This window comes from Microcaecilia unicolor, chromosome 5 (genome assembly GCF_901765095.1).
Source record: "Microcaecilia unicolor chromosome 5, aMicUni1.1, whole genome shotgun sequence".
Lineage (NCBI taxonomy): Eukaryota > Metazoa > Chordata > Amphibia > Gymnophiona > Siphonopidae > Microcaecilia > Microcaecilia unicolor.
In genome coordinates, this window is record NC_044035.1 from 200631544 (window position 1) to 200649202 (window position 17659).

Sequence of the window (17659 nt, forward strand, 5' to 3'; positions counted from 1 at the left end):
AGAGAAGTTATGTAGGCATTAATCAAATTAAACTAGACCTTAGTAGGCACTCATGTTTAAATAAAATACAGGCTGTAAATTCCAGAATTAACTTATTTCACTGTTTTAACTTCTAGAAACACTTTAAGCTGTTCCGGCGAAAAGAAATTATTTTTTGTTTGACCCAATTTCACTACACACTTGCATGGGTATGCTAGGAAAAAAGTTGCTCCAATCTCTATAGTTTTTTGTTTCAAGGCAAGAAATTGTTTTCTTTTTTGTTGAGTCATTTTTGTCACGTTGGGATAGATCCAAACCTTAATACCATGGAATTGGGCTTTGATATTTTTGAAGTATAATCTTAAAATAGTATTGTAATCTTGTTCAAATACCATTGCAACAATCACCGTGGCTCTGTGTATGATTATATCAGAAGATTGTTCCAATATTTCTGAAATATTTTGTAAATTAGCGGTATCTTTTTCAAGGTCTTGCTGTCCATCTTTAGATTGAGGAATAAAATATATATTTTATTTATAGGGGGTATTGCCGCCTGAGGAATATGGAGAATTTCTATTAAATATTTATGAAAAGTATCTGTAAGCGTTTCCCCTGCTATTATAGGAAAATTCAAAAGACGGAGGTTGAGACGCCGATTAAAGTTTTCAATTTGAAGGTCACGTGACGCTATGTTCGGGAGAGGACGCTAGTGGCTTCGCTCCCGCTCTCTACCCGCCAAATCGGCAATTACCGGCCTTGAAAACAGCGTGAAATTCACCCAATTTGCAAGATAAATAAAGCGGAAACCACAACCAAACGCCGAAAAGAACTCCACAGATGGCAGCGAAGAATTCGCGAAAAGAAAAAAGTAAATTAACGGAGGACAAGATGGCGGCTCCGGCGAGCCCGGCGGCCTCACAGGTAGGATCCGCCTGGGCAGCCGAAATTGTCGGCGAGGTCACCAGCGCCATGGAAGTGATCCTGGAGACAAAACTGGGCACTCTGGCTACGAAGTTGGAGACTTTAAATAATAATGTTGCCCAAATAGGAGTGGATATGGCAGCATATCAGCAGCGTGCTAGCGATGTGGAAGACCGCATGGTGCAATTAGAAGAAGCACAAACCAAGCTCACAAAGCAGGTTGAAGGCTTTGTGGCTAAAATAGAGGACTTAGAAAATAGATCTAGACGCAATAATTTGCGTCTAGTGGGAATTCCCGAAAATCAGGGAGAACACGATTTAAAAAGTTATCTGGAAACTTGGTTGGCGAAGGAACTGGAGCTCCCTGCAACACTGGGCCCTTTGCGGATTGAAAGGGCACACCGCTTGGGATTAAAGCAGGTAAATGTGACAAGGCCCAGAGTGATAATCTGCAAGGTCCTCAATTTCGCTCATAAAACAGCGATTCTACAGGCGATTAGAAGTGGCAAGGAGCTGATATGCGGAGCCCAGAAAATATTATGCTTCCAAGACGATTCAGCAGGGGTCTCAGCTCAACGGAAGCTGTTTTCCCCCATCTGCACAGAATTAGTGAAACGTAAGATTCGCTTCGCGTTGATGTACCCAGCAAGGCTCCGGATTACATATCAATCATCCACAGATATTTATTCTTCAGTGGAGGAGGCGCAAAAGTTTTTACACCGACTGGATAGCGAGCGCTGAGATGGAAGTACACACCATAGTTGGCTTGGCAATTGGAAGGAGCAGTGGCGCAGGCGGAATTTAAATATTAAGAGGTTTCGTTTAAAAGAGTTTCATTTTTGGATTTTATTACTTCATCAAAAATGACACTGAGAAGCTGTACAGGACCATAAACTGGAAAAGTGGAAATTTTGAACTGCAATAAGATTAACTAATGGAGACTTTATCAGGGTTTGGTTAAAGTTAACCAAGGGCACCAGAACTTGGAATGTATAAGCAGAATTGAAATGAGACAAAAAGAAGGGTAAGATCGGTTGCAGGAAGAGCACTAATGTTTTACAATAATATGATAAGAGGTAGAAAGATTTGGAGCAAGATCTTGGGTGATCAAGGGGAATCATAAAAGGGCAAAAGAGGAGAATGGGTCTTAAGATTTAAGGTTTGGGGTGGAGGGGGCGTTAGAGGTGACCTAACTCCTTCGGGGGACATCGGGGGAAAAGGAAGGGTAGGGTAATTTTAGGGGAAGGAGCAGGGAAGGGAGGGGAAGAAGGGAAGGGGAAGGGTAGGGGTTCAGACAGGGGGGATTACACTGTGGATAATGGAAATAAAAGCAGATATATATTGGTATAGGGACAATAGGCCAACATCAATTCATAAGATCTGGGGGAAGAGGAGACGGAGGGGCCGGAGGCTGGGCTGGCTTTTCCATGCGGAAACGGATGTGACATGGCACATTACCTATGGGCAATTAATAGAACATGGTTAAAATAGTAACCTGGAATGTAGGAGGTATAAATTCCCCAATAAAGAGATCTAAAATATTACATTACCTACAACGAATAAGAGCAGATATAGTATATCTGCAAGAAACACATTTAACTGACAGTGAACATGCTAAATTAGAGAGATGGTGGGTGGGCGACTGTATTGCCTCTGCAGCTGTTGGGCGTAAGGGTGGGGTGGCTGTGCTTATCAGGAAAGGAGTGGCCACTCAACTCACGAATATCGTGAAAGATCCAGAGGGACGCTTTATTTTTGCCTCAGCAACGGTGGCCCGTCAGCAGGTTATGCTGGGCAGTATATATGCCCCAAACCAGCTGGACCTAAATTTTTATAAAAGGTTAGTGGCAGTGTTAGCTAAAGTAGATGCATCCCCCTTGTTATTGGGTGGGGATTTTAACATGACGTGGGACCCAATAGTGGATAAGTCTAATCCTCCCTCGGGACAGAGAAGACCTGTGACTAAGGGACTACCTAATTTCTGTGCATTACTCAACCTTATAGATGTTTGGAGGACACTTCACCCCACAGATAGGGAATACACCCATCAATCTAGGGCCCATAACACACACTCTAGAATAGATTATTTGTTGTTCTCGCGATCGCTCTTCTCGGATGTTTCAGAGGCCGAAATTGGCCCTTGCGTAATATCGGATCATGCTGCGGTGTGGTCAGTCTGGAACCCGGGGACTCAAAATATCTCTGTGAAGACTTGGGCATTCCCCAGTTATTTGTATAATGATGGGCAGTTTAAAGAATATCTAATAGGGAAGTGGATAGAGTATCTGCGACATAACGAGGGGTCCACAACAGATGACGCGCTATTATGGGAAGCGGCCAAATCGGTGTTGCGCGGCGATATAATCAGCTATGTCAGCCATTATAAAAAGGCCAGGGACAGGGAGATCTTACGGTTGGAAAAGCAGTTAAGACAACTGCGGCAACTGTTTGGCCAACGCCCCTCGTCTGGAGTCCATCGGGACATTCTGGCGGTCCAAACTACTTTAAATTCTTTAATTCATGAACGAGCGGTCAAATCACAACAGTATTATAAATACCATCTCTATAAACATGGGAATAAAGGAGGAAAAATGCTGGCGAGATTGGCATCCCCAAAGAAGGTCAAGAGACAAATTTTGACACTTCGGCAGGGGGGACAACTTCTTCACACCGATGCGGAAATTAGTGAAGTATTTAAAACTTTTTTCCAACAATTATATGATACAGAGGATGAGGGAGGCCTAGCAAGTGAATTGTATTTGGGTAATATTGCAACACCTACTATAACACAATTAGACAACAAAAGATTGAATGGGCCTGTTACCACGGATGAGGTTAGTTGGGCTATTGCTAAGAGTAAGGTGGGGAAGGCGCCGGGTCCTGATGGACTTAAGGCAGAGTTTTATAAAATGATGGGAGACCCTATAGTGCCAGCGCTGACTAAAGCATTTAATTCCTGGGTAACACTGGGTCGCTTACCGAGCCATCTTAACCTAGCTCAAATAATAGTATTGCCGAAACCACAGAGAGACCCTACCCTAGTGACATCATATAGACCTATATCACTCCTAAATCAAGAGGTAAAAATATTAGCAAAATACTTGCCAATAGATTGAGTGGGGTGCTCCCAGATATAGTGCATGAAGCACAAGTAGGGTTTGTGCAGGGAAGATCGGTGACAAGGAATTTAAGGCGTATTTTAGCTTCCCTGGAACGATTAGAGCAGACAAGTAAGGCCTCAATTATGATAAGTTTTGATGCGGAAAAGGCGTTTGACCGCGTGGAGTGGCCTTTTTTGTTCTCTGTCCTACATACCTACGGATTTCAGGGATGGTTTATACAGGCGATCAAGACACTATACTTTATCCCACGGGCTAGAGTGATGGTGAATGGGGTAAACTCTGGAGATTTTGAGATACGGAGAGGGACCAGGCAAGGGTGCCCTTTGTCTCCCTTGCTCTTTGCCCTGTATCTGGACCCCTTGATCCGAGATATGTGCTCGTGTCGGGCGGTTCGTGGGGTGCGGTTTGGGACTCAGGAGTTTAAGGTTGCGGCGTTCGCTGATGACCTTCTGATTTTACTCATGGAACCACAGGAGTCCCTGGCAGCTCTCTTGGAACTTTTTCAAGAATTTGGGACCTATTCGGGGTTCAAATTAAATTTTGAAAAATCAGAGGCACTAGCGATACCGGAAACCACGAAGCGATTATGGCCGGACCAGTTCCCGTTGCGATGGGAGGTGGATTCGTTTAGGTATCTGGGAGTCCTACTTACCACACAGACAAAGAATCTTTATAGTTTAAATGTTAAGAGACTTATGGACAAAACAGAGCAGCAATTGGAAATATGGCGCCCACTGACATTGTCCCTATCGGGGAGAATATGTCTCATTAGAATGGTAATCCTACCCCGGTGGTTATATATGTTACAAATCTTACCATTGACTTTGTTAAAAAAGGACTTAAGACTTTTCTATCGCTTAATTTCGAAATTTTGCTGGGCACACAAAAAGGCCAGAATACGTTTAACGCGCCTATGGGGAGGGTGGCAACAAGGAGGGCTAGGGTTACCTAATATGCAATATTACAACATAGCATGTCTCTTGCGCCATGTTAGGGACTGGGTACTTTCCACTGACTATCATACACCCATTGACATGGAGGGAGATCTCTTTAAACCTTATACATTGGGGATCAGATCCAAGATGGCGTTATAGAGAGCGGTCGCAAGCCCAGAGAGCTCCTGCACCCCAAATTAGGTTTTTGGCTGTTCGACGCGTTCCCAGGAAATGGGAAAGAGAAAGGGGAAAATCGGTGCCCCAGCTCCCTCGGGCCCGGTTGGGAACCCATCGTACGCCAACCTACCTTGGAGGTTTATGGAATCCGGGCAATGGAGAATCTAGAGGCTACTTCAGGGATAATCGCACCTCTATCTGCGAACAGCAGCATTGAGGGAGTTACTCTTAGTTCTCCCTCACAGGGCCTGACCCCGCCGCAACCCGGAAGCAGTGCTGTGGTTAGCGCACACGTGGGGACGCCCGATCTGGGTTCAGTCAGCCACGCGAGCGGAGGGGGCTCCTTCACTGAACTTTCTTTTGGAAGAACATCTGCTGGGGGCTCGAGGGTGACTTCGTCGCCTGTCCAGATCCAAGAAAGCATCTCCGGAGGTATTTGCGTCCCGGTAAGACCCATGACAGTCACACTGGACACTCTTTGGGAGGCGATACAGGGGGTGAACTCGTCCTTAAAGAAAATTTCAGACTCTCTTCAAGGAGAGACAGTTGAACTTAAAAACAATTTCTTGCAATTGTCCACTAAAGTTGACGGTCAAAGAATGATCTAGAAAAATTGAGAAAGAGCTGACCTCCTCTAAAGAGGTCATAACAGCTTTGATTAAAGAGAAAAATGTTTCTGCTAGGAAAATGGAATCATTGGAAAATCAACTTAAAAGAAATAATTTACGGTTTCTGAATTTTCCAATATCAGCATTTATCTCTCCTATGGAATTACTTAAAAAATATTTCTCTGAAGTTCTGGGTTTCACAAATGACAATTATCCACCAATTACAAAAAGTTACTATATAAAAAGGAAATTGAGTGCATCTGAAAAACCACCTAAAGAGTCTTTGAATCTTACTGAATTTCTAGAAACATCTGTGGAATCAGAACGTGCTACGTTGATAGTTTCCTTCACTTTTGAAATGGACAAAATGCATATATTACGTTTATATTTCCATCATATGAATGAAGTTTTTATGGGGGGGAAGATATCTATTTTTCCTGACTTGTCTAGAGAGACACAATTGAGAAGAAAGGAACTTTTGGCTTTTAAACCGAGAGTTCTTGCCCTAGGGGCGACTTTCTTCATTAAGTTTCCATGTAAATGTCTGTTGTCTTATGAATCTAACAATTTTCTTTTCACAGACCCCCAAAAGCTTCAAGAATTTGTAATTGCTAAAGAAAGTATGAGCAACCCCTCTGTAGTAGCTAACCAAATTAATGCAGCTGTCTGATTGTAACTCTAGTTATCACCTCCGCTCTAGAAACTTAGTTTATTTTTCTTTTTTTCTTAGTTTAAAGAAGTGTTTATTTCCTGATTCTTGGATCAAATATTGTGGAATAAGTATATATAAGTAATCCAAATTATTATATTTCTGTGAATGTATAATTTTCAGAGATTTCTGATTTTATGTTTCATTTTCTGAATGGCATAATAATAATTATAATAAAGAGATTAAAATAAACCTTATACATTGATATCTTTATTGCATACAAACAGACCAACATTACCAAGGGCTATTCGGCAGTCAATGCTTTTAGGCCCACTGCAGACCGCATGGAAGTTCTTGGGGAAGTGTTTGGGGGGAGACGTACACACAACAGAGCTGCTAACCATTGTGGGGAACCCAGGATTTCTACCCGGATTAGCGAATCAGGCTTTTGTGAGGTGGGCACAGGCAGGTATTAGGAATATAGGACAAGTGGTTAACTCAGAGGGTCAGATTAAAAATTTAGGGCAAACACTCCAACAGGGGGAATTAGCATGGGGCGATATAAATGCTCACTGTCAGTTGAAACATTATATCAGGACCTTAGATACTGAAGCACTAAAAAATGGCCTGGGTAAGAAGATTCAGGAGCTGTTTATAGAGATCTCAGATGAAGCCCCATCCGTTTCCGTCATTCAGGGGAAGATATGGTTGTTGAGACCTGGGGCAGAGTTAGCCCAGCTTAGGCAAAGATGGGAAGCAGATGTGGGGACAAGTCTTGCCAATTGGGACATCGTAGCTCATATAAAGGGAATACCTAAACTGATCAGCGGGGCGCTTTATCGAGAATGTGCTTTCCGGGTTTTACACAGGGCCTACTTCACGCAAGTACAACTATTTAGAGCGGGAGGCATACATACGCCCATTTGTTTGAAATGTAATAGTAATGAAAATACCTACTATCATGCATTTTGGGAATGTATAAGAATACAACAGTTCTGGAGAAAAGTGGAGAACTTTGTGTCCCTTGTGGTGTCCGGGCGGGTCCAGGGAACAGCTATACAATTGGTCTTGGATTGCCCGGACTCCTTTAGGGGAATGAAAGCAGATGAAAAACTACTTTGCCGCAAACTGTATTTACTTGCAAGGAAATGTATTTTGCAGTCATGGACTACACCTGATTCTCCTGAGTATTGGCATTGGAGAAATCAAATACACCAACTGATGATGTGGGAGATGAAAGAAGCCCAAGGCTCCTACAAAAGGAAAAATCGATTTTTAAAGATTTGGGGACCCTTTATAAATACTCTTACACATCGTGGTAGAAGTCTTGTACTTAACAAGTTATGATGGGCCAGAATGACATCTTATGATAGGAATTTGCAATAAACACAGTAACCTATGAGGGAGGGGAGGGGGGAAGGAGGGAGGGGGGAAAGATAGGGGGGGAAGGTGGAAGGACGATAGGGTTATAAGGGGGGGATAGGGAGGAGGAGAAAATTACAAACTTGAAGATGAAGTAATGTATAATAAGGTATTAAAGAGTTGTAACAGGATACAGTATTTCTGAATATCAGGTACATCCTATTGTGGAGTGTAAGTTCAATTTGTCTTCAATAAAAATTGTTGAAACACAAAGTTTTCAATTTGTTCAATCTTTCGTCGAATATCTAGAGAGTCTTTAGAAACCACACATTTAAATTCTTTCAAGATATCTACTTCTTTTTTTATAGAATGGACTTGTGTTGTTAAATCAGTTTTAACAGAGTCTACGGTGTTTTTCATTTCTTCAAATTTGATATTAAGGCTTTTTACATCACCTGACGTCTTCTGAAGTGTGTCTGTGATCTGGTCTAACATCGCCTTTAGGGTTTCCAGGGACACCTCCGAGGTCTGCGCTGCAGTGGGGACACTTCCACCAACGCCCCGGACTATCGGTTGTTTGCCTGGGTCCTCACCAGACGCCCTCGTCGAAATCACTTCCTGATCGACGGGGTTTCTCTCCAGGGTCACTCGCGATGCCGGGCTAGGAGGAATCAGCGATGTTGATGGTGGAGACAGGGAGATTTCCTCTCCCAGCAGGGTTTCCGCTTCCCCGGAGACTCCTGCAATGGGATCCACTCCCCGAATAGATCTGGAGACACCCGGGAAGAAACGCTCAATCGACATTTGAACCGGAGAGGAGGTTGAGGTAGGTGGAGGCACTACTCTCACCACTGCCTTTCGTTTTGTATGAGGCATTGTGTGTTAGAAGAAAATTTTTTTGGCTCGTATCCGCTGAGCGTCTCAAACACCGACTGGTGCGGCAGCCATCTTAGTTTCCCGCTCTTTGCAGTTTTTAGAGTAAGGTTGAAGGACATCTCTCTGGCTTTGCGTGGGGAGGTGTCCCATTTTCCTGAAAGGAGTGTCACATTTACGCCCCTCCAATTCATCCCTCCTGTGGTCAGTCTGATTCTCCATGCTTGCCAAGGCTCTGTTTTGAGCCTTTGTGCCTAGGCCTCCATTAAATATTTCACTGTTAACTGTCTTTCTGGTTGCCATCACTTCAACTTGAAGAGTTTCCGAGCCTCAGGCTCTGTCTTGCCAGGACCCATATTTCTCCATTGTGGAGGATTCAATTTCTCTTTGCATGGTTTATTCCTTTCTCCCTAAGGTGGTTTCTCCATACCATGTGAATTAGGAAGTTTGCTTCTCTTCCTTGTAGAGGAGGGTTTTGCTTCTGTGGATTGGATGCTCCACAAGCTGGATGTCCAGAGGATGCTGCTTCTGTACCTGAAGGAGATGAATGATTTTTGCCTCTCCGATCACCTCTTCGTTCTTTTTCATGGCCCTAGGAAAGGCCAGGCGGCCTCTAACGTCGTCATTACAAGGTGGATCAAGGTGGCTATTGACTGCCTACATTTGCAAGAATTGTCTGGTGCCTCGGCCTGAGGCCCACGCTTTCCTGGGCGGAGGCTCCCAAAGAGATAAGTGGCAATGTGGTTGTTGCTCAGTTTGTTTATCAAGCACTACAGATTGGACATGTTTGCCAGGGTCTATTTGGGCTTTGGCAGAGCTGCCATTCGGGGGGGGGGGGGGTGTCCTGTCTTCCCTCGTCTGGTAAATCTGCTTTGGTACATCACACTTGTGCATGACAGTATAGCTACATGCTAAGAAAGGAGAAATTGTCTTATCTGATAATTTTCTTTCCTTTAGTCAGCTATAGTGTTCTGCACTTTCCCTGAATGAAAAAATTGAGGAGATTCAAATCACATGTATTATAATTTACAGCAATACGGATTTCCTGAGAAATTGCTATATCCTGAAATATGCAATGTATCGAGTGCCATATTGTGGCAATATGCTCGCTTGATTATCATTGCAGTTGCAATGGTTGATGGAGCATGTGTGCGTTACAAAAAGGGACTTTCTGCTACTTTGGCAGATGCATACTGGATCTTTCCAGGGAATACCACCAGCTATTACTGGTGAGGTCACTGGTAAAGCTTAGCTTTTTTTCTATATTTCCATCTGCTGGTAGAAGGGGATAACATCCACTTGTACAGAACAATGTAGCTGCCTAAAGGAAAGGAAATAATTTTTGAATAGTGTACACACACTGTTCCAAAGCTGAGCTAATCAGGGCACAACGCCTTGTGCACTTACCTGCAAAAGCCCCTGAGTCAAATATTAAATGGCTGAATTATAATGTTGCTAATGACTGAATTATAATGTTGCTAATGGCTTACTGTTTTGAACACTTTTAGTCAATAACCAAAAAAATTGTATCTTACTGTTTTAATGTAGGTGCTGGTAAACACTGCCTGTTGTATTTTGATGTTGGTCGCTAAATTGATCCAGTGGGTGGTTTTTGGTCCACTACGTGTGAGTGAGAGACAGGTATGTTTTGGAAACTGAGCTTGCAATGTATTACCATATTTGACCTCTCTTGTTACTTGATGCTAGGTTTTCTGTGTCTTATTCTCCATGTCAGAATCTTCCTTAAATTATGGTAGCACAGGGTCTGCCAACACACATACCTCAGTTTTCTGAGGTTTATTGCTTTAGCTTTTAGGGAAATGGCTGTTTGAAATTGGAGCAGAAATTGAAGCACTAACACCATGTTAGTGTCTGTCACTTATCTACTACTACTACTTAGCATTTCTAAAGCACTACAAGGCGTACGCAGCGCTGCACAAACATAGAAGAAAGACAGTCCCTGCTCAAAGAGCTTACAATCCAATAGACAAAAAATAAAGTAAGCAAATCAAATCAATTAATGTGTACAGGAAGGAGGAGAGGAGGGTAGGTGGAGGTGAGTGGTTACAAGTGGTTACGAGTCAAAAGCAATGTTAGAGGTGGGCTTTCAGTCTAGATTTAAAGGTGGCCAAGGATGGGGCAAGACGTAGGGGCTCAGGAAGTTTATTCCAGGCGTAGGGTGCAGCAAGACAGAAGGCGCGAAGTCTGGAGTTGGCAGTAGTGGAGAAGGGAACAGATGATAAGGATTTATCCATGGAGCGGAGTGCACGGGAAGGGGTGTAGGGAAGGATGAGTGTGGGGAGATACTGGGGAGCAGCAGAGTGAGTACATTTATAGGTTAGCAGAAGAAGTTTGAACAGGATGTGAAAACGGATAGGGAGCCAGTGAAGTAACTTGAGGAGAGGGGTAGTATGAGTAAAGCTACCCTGGCGGAAGATGAGACAGGCAGCAGAGTTTTGAACCGATTAGAGAGGGGAGAGGTATCTAAGTGGGAGGCCAGCAAGAAGCAGATTGCAGTAGTCTAAACGAGAGGTGATGAGGGTTTTGGTAGAGTGTTCGGAAAGAAAGGGGCGGATTTTATGGATGTTGTAAAGAAAGAAACGACAGGTCTTGGCAAGAGAAGGAGAGAGAAGAGTCAAAGATGACCCCAGGGTTTCGAGCTGAGGAGACAGGGAGAATGAGAGAGCCATCAACAGAAATAGAAAACGGGGGGATTCACCTTTTCTTCTGTGTGGTAGTATGGCCAGTGTATGATGTGTACTTTCTTGTGCATGTTTGATTTGAAACCAATTCTAAGTTTACATTTCTAGTTTACATTTCTGTTAGAACTGATTTTTTTCTGATTTGTTGTGTTCTGCAGTAAACAATTGTTGCATAATTCCATAGTATCTGCTTCTCATCTGTGGGGCTTGGATGTCTTATCTGCTGTCATTTACTATGTTATGAGGGAATACCACTACATTATGAAAAGATTGTGTGACCTGTAGGTTTATGCTGTAGATGTAGCACTATCTCTGAGGTTTTTTCTTTTTTTTTTTTTTCTTCCTGCCTAGTGGTTATACTTTGCAATCATATTTGTTGTGCTGAGTATTTTTCTGCATCATAGCTGACTTTTTTTTAAAACTGCTTTAAAACCTGTCTGGGCAGTTGATTGTTTTATGATTGGTTGATCCACAGAAAATATCTGCTTTGCTTGTGGGGTTCTGAACACAGGTTGACTGCTTTTAAGTAACTGATTGTTTTATGATTGGTTGATCCACAAAAATATCTGCTTTGCTTGTGGGGTTCTGAACACAGGTTGACTGCTTTTAAGTAACAAATTGTTTTACTCCCTTAGCATTTGAAGGACAAATTTTGGAATTTCATCTTCTACAAGTTTATTTTTATTTTTGGCGTGCTGAATGTTCAGACTGTAGAAGAGGTTGTGATGTGGTGTCTCTGGTTTGCTGGACTGGTTTTCTTGCATCTTATGGTTCAACTATGCAAAGATCGATTTGAATATGTAAGTATTGAGCCTCATTTTTCATTTGTTTTAGTGAGCAATAGTCACAGACAGGGCCGCTGAGAGACTGAACCGGGGCAGAGCCGCGGCAGCCCCCCCCCCCCACTTGTTGGCTGGAGGGGATCCCGAGGCCCTGCCAGCAGAAGACGTCTTCCTCCAGCGCTGCTCTTATACCGTTGCCTGCCCCTGCATCTACTTTTTCTCTCAGGGCATATTGTATTTCAAAACCGAGCACATGCCCTGAGAGGAAAAGCCACTGCTCAGCTGGGCAGAAGAGCAGCGCTGGAGTTGCACCTCTGGGTCCTCCCCAGCCGCCAAGGGGAGCCTGGCTGCGGCGCTGGAGTTTTCTCTCTCCTGCTCATTTTGGGACGCCATCACTTGGGTCCTGGCAGGAGAGAGAGAGACCTTGATGCCGGACCCCCTTGGAGGCCCTGGGATTCCCCCCCCCCCCCCCCTTCAGCGGCCCTGGTCAGAAAGAGAGTGAAAGGTTTGTAAAGAACACTGAAATTATTACTCAGGTTCTGATTAGGTTACCATAAACACCCAAAGCAGCTGTCTTAATCCTTTGGTAAGATATCATTTGAATAACCTTGCAATACTATTGTCTTAGTGTTTAATGGTACTTCAAGTCTCTTTGCCCTGGCCTTGAATACAGGATAGTATTCCCCCCCCCCCCCCCCACATTCCTTATTGTTTAATTCACCCCATAAAAAGAGTAAAGAAAATCATTTTTTTAAAATTTATGCATGGTCAAGTTTGTTGGGGATATGTGCATAGCAGAGTGGAAGAATAACCTGTTGGCTAGCACAATAAGCTAAGAACCAGAAAAGCCAGGGTTCATACACCTCTGTACTTTCTGACCTTAGGCAAGTCACTTAACTCTCGTCTCATGTATAAACTTTGTAAGACTTCTTGGAACATGAAATACCTATTCCTGAATGTAATTAATGCTGAACTACTGAAAATGTGAGCTCCACCCTCCACCCCTAGGGGCTGTGAAAACTAACTGTGTAGCATCCCTAGCTGACCTAGGGAATGGAAGAGGTTTTGGATTTAGCTTGCATCTTTTCAGTAGTAGCTCAAGACTACTTTTCCACTCCAGGGTGTGGAAGACTTGATTTGGAGACTGAACTGGAAAACTTTTGCATGCCAGTACATAGTGCTCCACTGAGCCATTGGGCTGACCCACTGGATTACATTTTAACTGTTGGCTTGTTCAAGAAACATTTTTGTCTGGGAGAGGAATTGTGGCAATGTTTTTTATGGTATGCAAATTTAACCATTTACTTTAAATTTTATATTTATGCATTACAGCTGTCATTTTCTCCTACCACTCCTTTGAGCAGCCATATCAGAGTCCTGGTTTTACTGATTACGATGCTACTATCCTGTTGTGGATTAGCTGTAATCTGTGCAGTTACTGGCTATACTCATGGAATGCATACTCTGGCCTTTATGGCAGCAGAGGTAGGGTATATATTTATTTTTTTTAATTTATGCACATTAAAATGTTTCTTTCTCTGAGACTGTTTGAGAAATGTTTAATATAAAGGGTAAATAACATTTTAGTGAAGTAGTTGACAGTAAGAGTACTGCTTAGTTTGGCTTTCTTGGATAAAGGTAAGTTGAAGAATTACTATTTGTTCTTTTTTTTTTTTTAATTTGTAGAAGTCTTTATTAAGCATTGATAAGCAAAACATGATATATGCAACATAGTAACATAGTAGATGACGGCAGAAAAAGACCTGCATGGTCCATCCAGTCTGCCCAACAAGATAACTCATATGTGCTACTTTTTGTGTATACCCTAGTTTGATTTGTACCTGTGCTCTTCAGGGCACAGACCATATAAGTCTGCCCAGCACTATCCCCGCCTCCCAACCACCAGTCCCGCTTCCCACCACCGGCTCTGGCACAGACCGTATAAGTCTTCCCAGCACTATCCCCGCCTCCCTACCACCAGCCCCGCCTCCCGATCTTGACTAAGCTCCTGAGGATCCATTCCTTCGGAACAGGATTCCTTTATGCTTATCCCACGCATGTTTGAATTCTGTTACAGTTTTCATTTCCACCACCTCCCGCGGGAGGGCATTCCAAGCATCCACCACTCTCTCCGTGAAAAAATACTTCCTGACATTTTTCTTGAGTCTGCCCCCCTTCAATCTCATTTCATGTCCTCTCGTTCTACCATCTTCCCATCTCCGGAAAAGGTTCGTTTGCGGATTAATACCGTTCAAATATTTGAACGTCTGTATCATATCACCCCTGTTTCTCCTTTCCTCCAGAGTATACATGTTTAGCTCAGCAAGTCTCTCCTCATACGTCTTGTAACGCAAATCCCATACCATTCTCGTAGCTTTTCTTTGCACCGCTTCAATTCTTTTTACATCCTTAACAAGATACGGCCTCCAAAACTGAACACAATACTCCAGGTGGGGCCTCACCAACGACTTATACAGGAGCATCAACACCCCCTTTCTTCTGCCGGTCACACCTCTCTCTATACAGCCTAACAACCTTCTAGCTACGGCCTCCGCCTTGTCACACTGTTTTGTCGCCTTCAAATCCTCAGATACTATCACCCCAAGATCCCTCTCTCCACCTGTACCTATCAGACTCTCCCCGCCTAACACATACGTCTCCCGTGGATTTCTATTCCCTAAGTGCCTCACTTTGCATTTCTTCTCATTGAATTTTAATTGCCAAACCTTAGACCATTCTTCTAGCTTCCTCAAATCCTTTTTCATGTTTTCCACTCCCTCCCGGGTGTCCACTCTGTTACAGATCTTAGTATCATCCGCAAATAGGCAAACTTTACCTTCTAACCCTTTGGCAATGTCACTCACAAATATATTGAACAGAATCGGTCCCAGCACCGATCCCTAAGGCACTCCACTACTCACCTTTCCCTCCTCCGAGCGAATTCCATTCACCACCACCCTCTGGCGTCTGTCCGTCAACCAGTTCCTAATCCAGTTCACCACTTCAGGTCCTATCTTCAGCCCATCCAGTTTATTTAAGAGCCTCCTGTGGGGAACCGTGTCAAAAGCTTTGCTTAAATCTAAGTAGATTATGTCCATAGCTCGTCCCTGATTCAATTCTCCTGTCACCCAATCAAAGAATGCAATGAGATTCGTTTGGCACGATTTCCCTTTGGTAAAACCATGTTGTCTCGGATCTTGCAACTTATTTGCTTCCAGGAAATTCACTATATCCTTTCCTTCAGCATCACTTCCATTACTTTTCCAATAACCGAAGTGAGGCTTACCGGCCTGTAGTTTCCAGCTTCTTCCCTATCACCACTTTTGTGAAGAGGGACCACCTCTGCCATTCTCCAGTCCCTCGGAACCTTTCCCATCTGCAAGGATATATTAAACAAATATTTCCTTGTCATCAAGCAGATGAAGCCATTACGTATGGATTATGTCCATCAACCAGCAGGGGAGATAGAGAGCACTCAAACTTTCACAGTGCCCTCTTGGCCAGCTAGCTCCACTGCCTCTTCAGTATTCTCTATCTCCCCTAGCAGGGTGGCTGCAGCTTGTTCGAGCTCCAGAAAAATCTGCCGGGAGGTGGTTCCTGGCTTGCCAGTTGTTAACCGGGGTGTTGGAGGCTATAGCAGCCTCACTTTAAAGGCACATAGGTTAGCCCTTTTCCTGCCTTACCCATACCTCTGTGGATGTGGACATATTGCCTTGCTTTCCCTGTCCTTACCCACCAACAGTGGATGCAGGCATATAGGTTCGCCCTTTCCCTGCCTTTCCCACTCATCTGAGCCTCCGGAGTCTTCAATACCTCTGCTTTCCTCACAGCTTAAAAAAAAAAAAAAGGCGCGTCGCGTTTTTAAACGCAGAGACGCTGGAACAGAGGTTTTTTTGACCTGATTTTCAGCAGGATTGTAGTTGTACACTAGATCCTTTGAGGTAAGAGTGTTTTCCAACTCCTCCGGGGTGGGCCCACGATCGGGGCGATTTTGGCGCGAAACCGCCATCTTGGATTTTACCGCCGTTTTTTGGCGATGGCTGCGGACAATGTAAAGCGCTGTTCTACTTGTGGCAAGCGCAAATCAGCAGCAGGGCTCTGTAAATCGTGCTGTACTGGCGTAGGAGCCGGCCCGAGCATGGCAAGCGATGTTTCTTCCCGCTCTGAGCTGGCAGCGGGCGCCATTTTGCTTACACCACATGGCGCGGCCTCCGTGGACACGGAGAGACCTGAGCCGGGTGGGGCACCTCGAGATGAGGTTATTTCAGGAGTGGCTAGCACCGGACAGGATTTGGGTGCCCAGGGTGAGATTTTCTCCCCGGATTTTGTGCTTTTGCTACATAAAGCATACATGATGAAAAGAGCCCTTCCTCAAGGGTCGCCTGAGGCTCCTCTGATTGCCCCCCCGATGGATTCTGGCCTGGGACTGCCCAGTGAGGCTTTTTTCCCGGATGCTTGGCCTAAAGATAAGCACAGAAGGGTTAATTCCCCTTCAGATTGTGGTGCACCTTTTTCCCCCCCGTGGTCGGGGTGTGAGGATTCGGAGAACTCTGACAGACGTTCTTGGTCTGAGGAACCAGAGTCAGGTGCGAACTTACCACAGGATCTGGACGATCCCTCCGCGGTGAGGATTTTCCACCGTGATGAGCTGCCAGTGCTTATTTCAGATACCCTGCAGGCCCTCTCGATTGAAGATCCTGACAGTGGCATGGCCTCCTCGGGTAATCCCAGGATGGCTAGTACCAAGAAAGCTGCTCGGGCCTTCCCTTTGCATGACTCCATCCTAGAGCTTGTTTCGGCTCAGTGGGCTGACCCCGAGGGACCTTTGAGAGTTTCCAGGGCTATGGGGCAGTTATACCCTCTGCGTGAGGGACATATGGCTCGTTTTCAAATGCCTACAGTGGATGCCCTAGTCACTGCGGTGACAAAGAGAACTACCCTCCCTGTTGAAGGAGGTGTTGCCCTGAAGGATGCTCAAGACCGTAGGCTGGAAACAGCATTGAAACGGTCCTTTGAAATTGCAGGTCTCACTGTTCGGGCGTCTGCATGCAGCTGTTATGCTGTTAGAGCCTGCCTAGCTTGGCTGCAACAGGCAGTGGCTCAGCCCGGAGATGGAGCGGAGCCCTTCTTGGATGTGGCTCCGCGGATGGAGGTGGCCTTGTCCTTTCTGGCTGATGCCCTTTATGACCTTGTCAGAGCTTCGGCTAAACAAATGGCAGTAGCAGTGGCGGCTCGCCGTCGTCTGTGGCTACGACACTGGGCAGCGGACATGGCCTCTAAGCAAAGGTTGGTGAAGTTGCCTTTTCAAGGACTTCTCCTATTTGGTGAGGAGTTGGAGAAAATTGTGAAAGGCCTGGGTGATCCAAAACCCCAGCGCTTGCCCGAAGATAGGCAGAGGCCTTCCTCTAAGGGCCAGGTGGTCTACTCCTCGTACAGACCTCGCTTCCGTGAAGCTAGAAAGTACCGCCCGGGGCGTTCTGCTGGGTTCACTTCACGTGCCCGTGGTCAGCAGAGGAATTCCTTTCGCTCGGACAAGCGTTCCGCAGCCG

The 17659-nt window shown here is 44.7% G+C and overlaps 1 protein-coding gene across 3 annotated transcripts in view; it reads left to right on the forward strand.

Moving 5' to 3' along the window:
* AMFR (autocrine motility factor receptor) overlaps positions 1 to 17659 on the forward strand; it is a 501372-nt gene that overhangs the window by 39609 nt on the left and 444104 nt on the right. For 2 of the 3 annotated variants that reach the window (XM_030203707.1, XM_030203706.1), the window contains exons 2-4: positions 10175 to 10267; positions 11964 to 12128; positions 13443 to 13595. In XM_030203707.1, the coding sequence (XP_030059567.1) occupies positions 10175 to 10267; positions 11964 to 12128; positions 13443 to 13595 (411 nt within the window). The remainder of the gene's footprint in view (positions 1 to 10174; positions 10268 to 11963; positions 12129 to 13442; positions 13596 to 17659) is intronic. The other variant, XM_030203708.1, reaches the window with a different exon arrangement.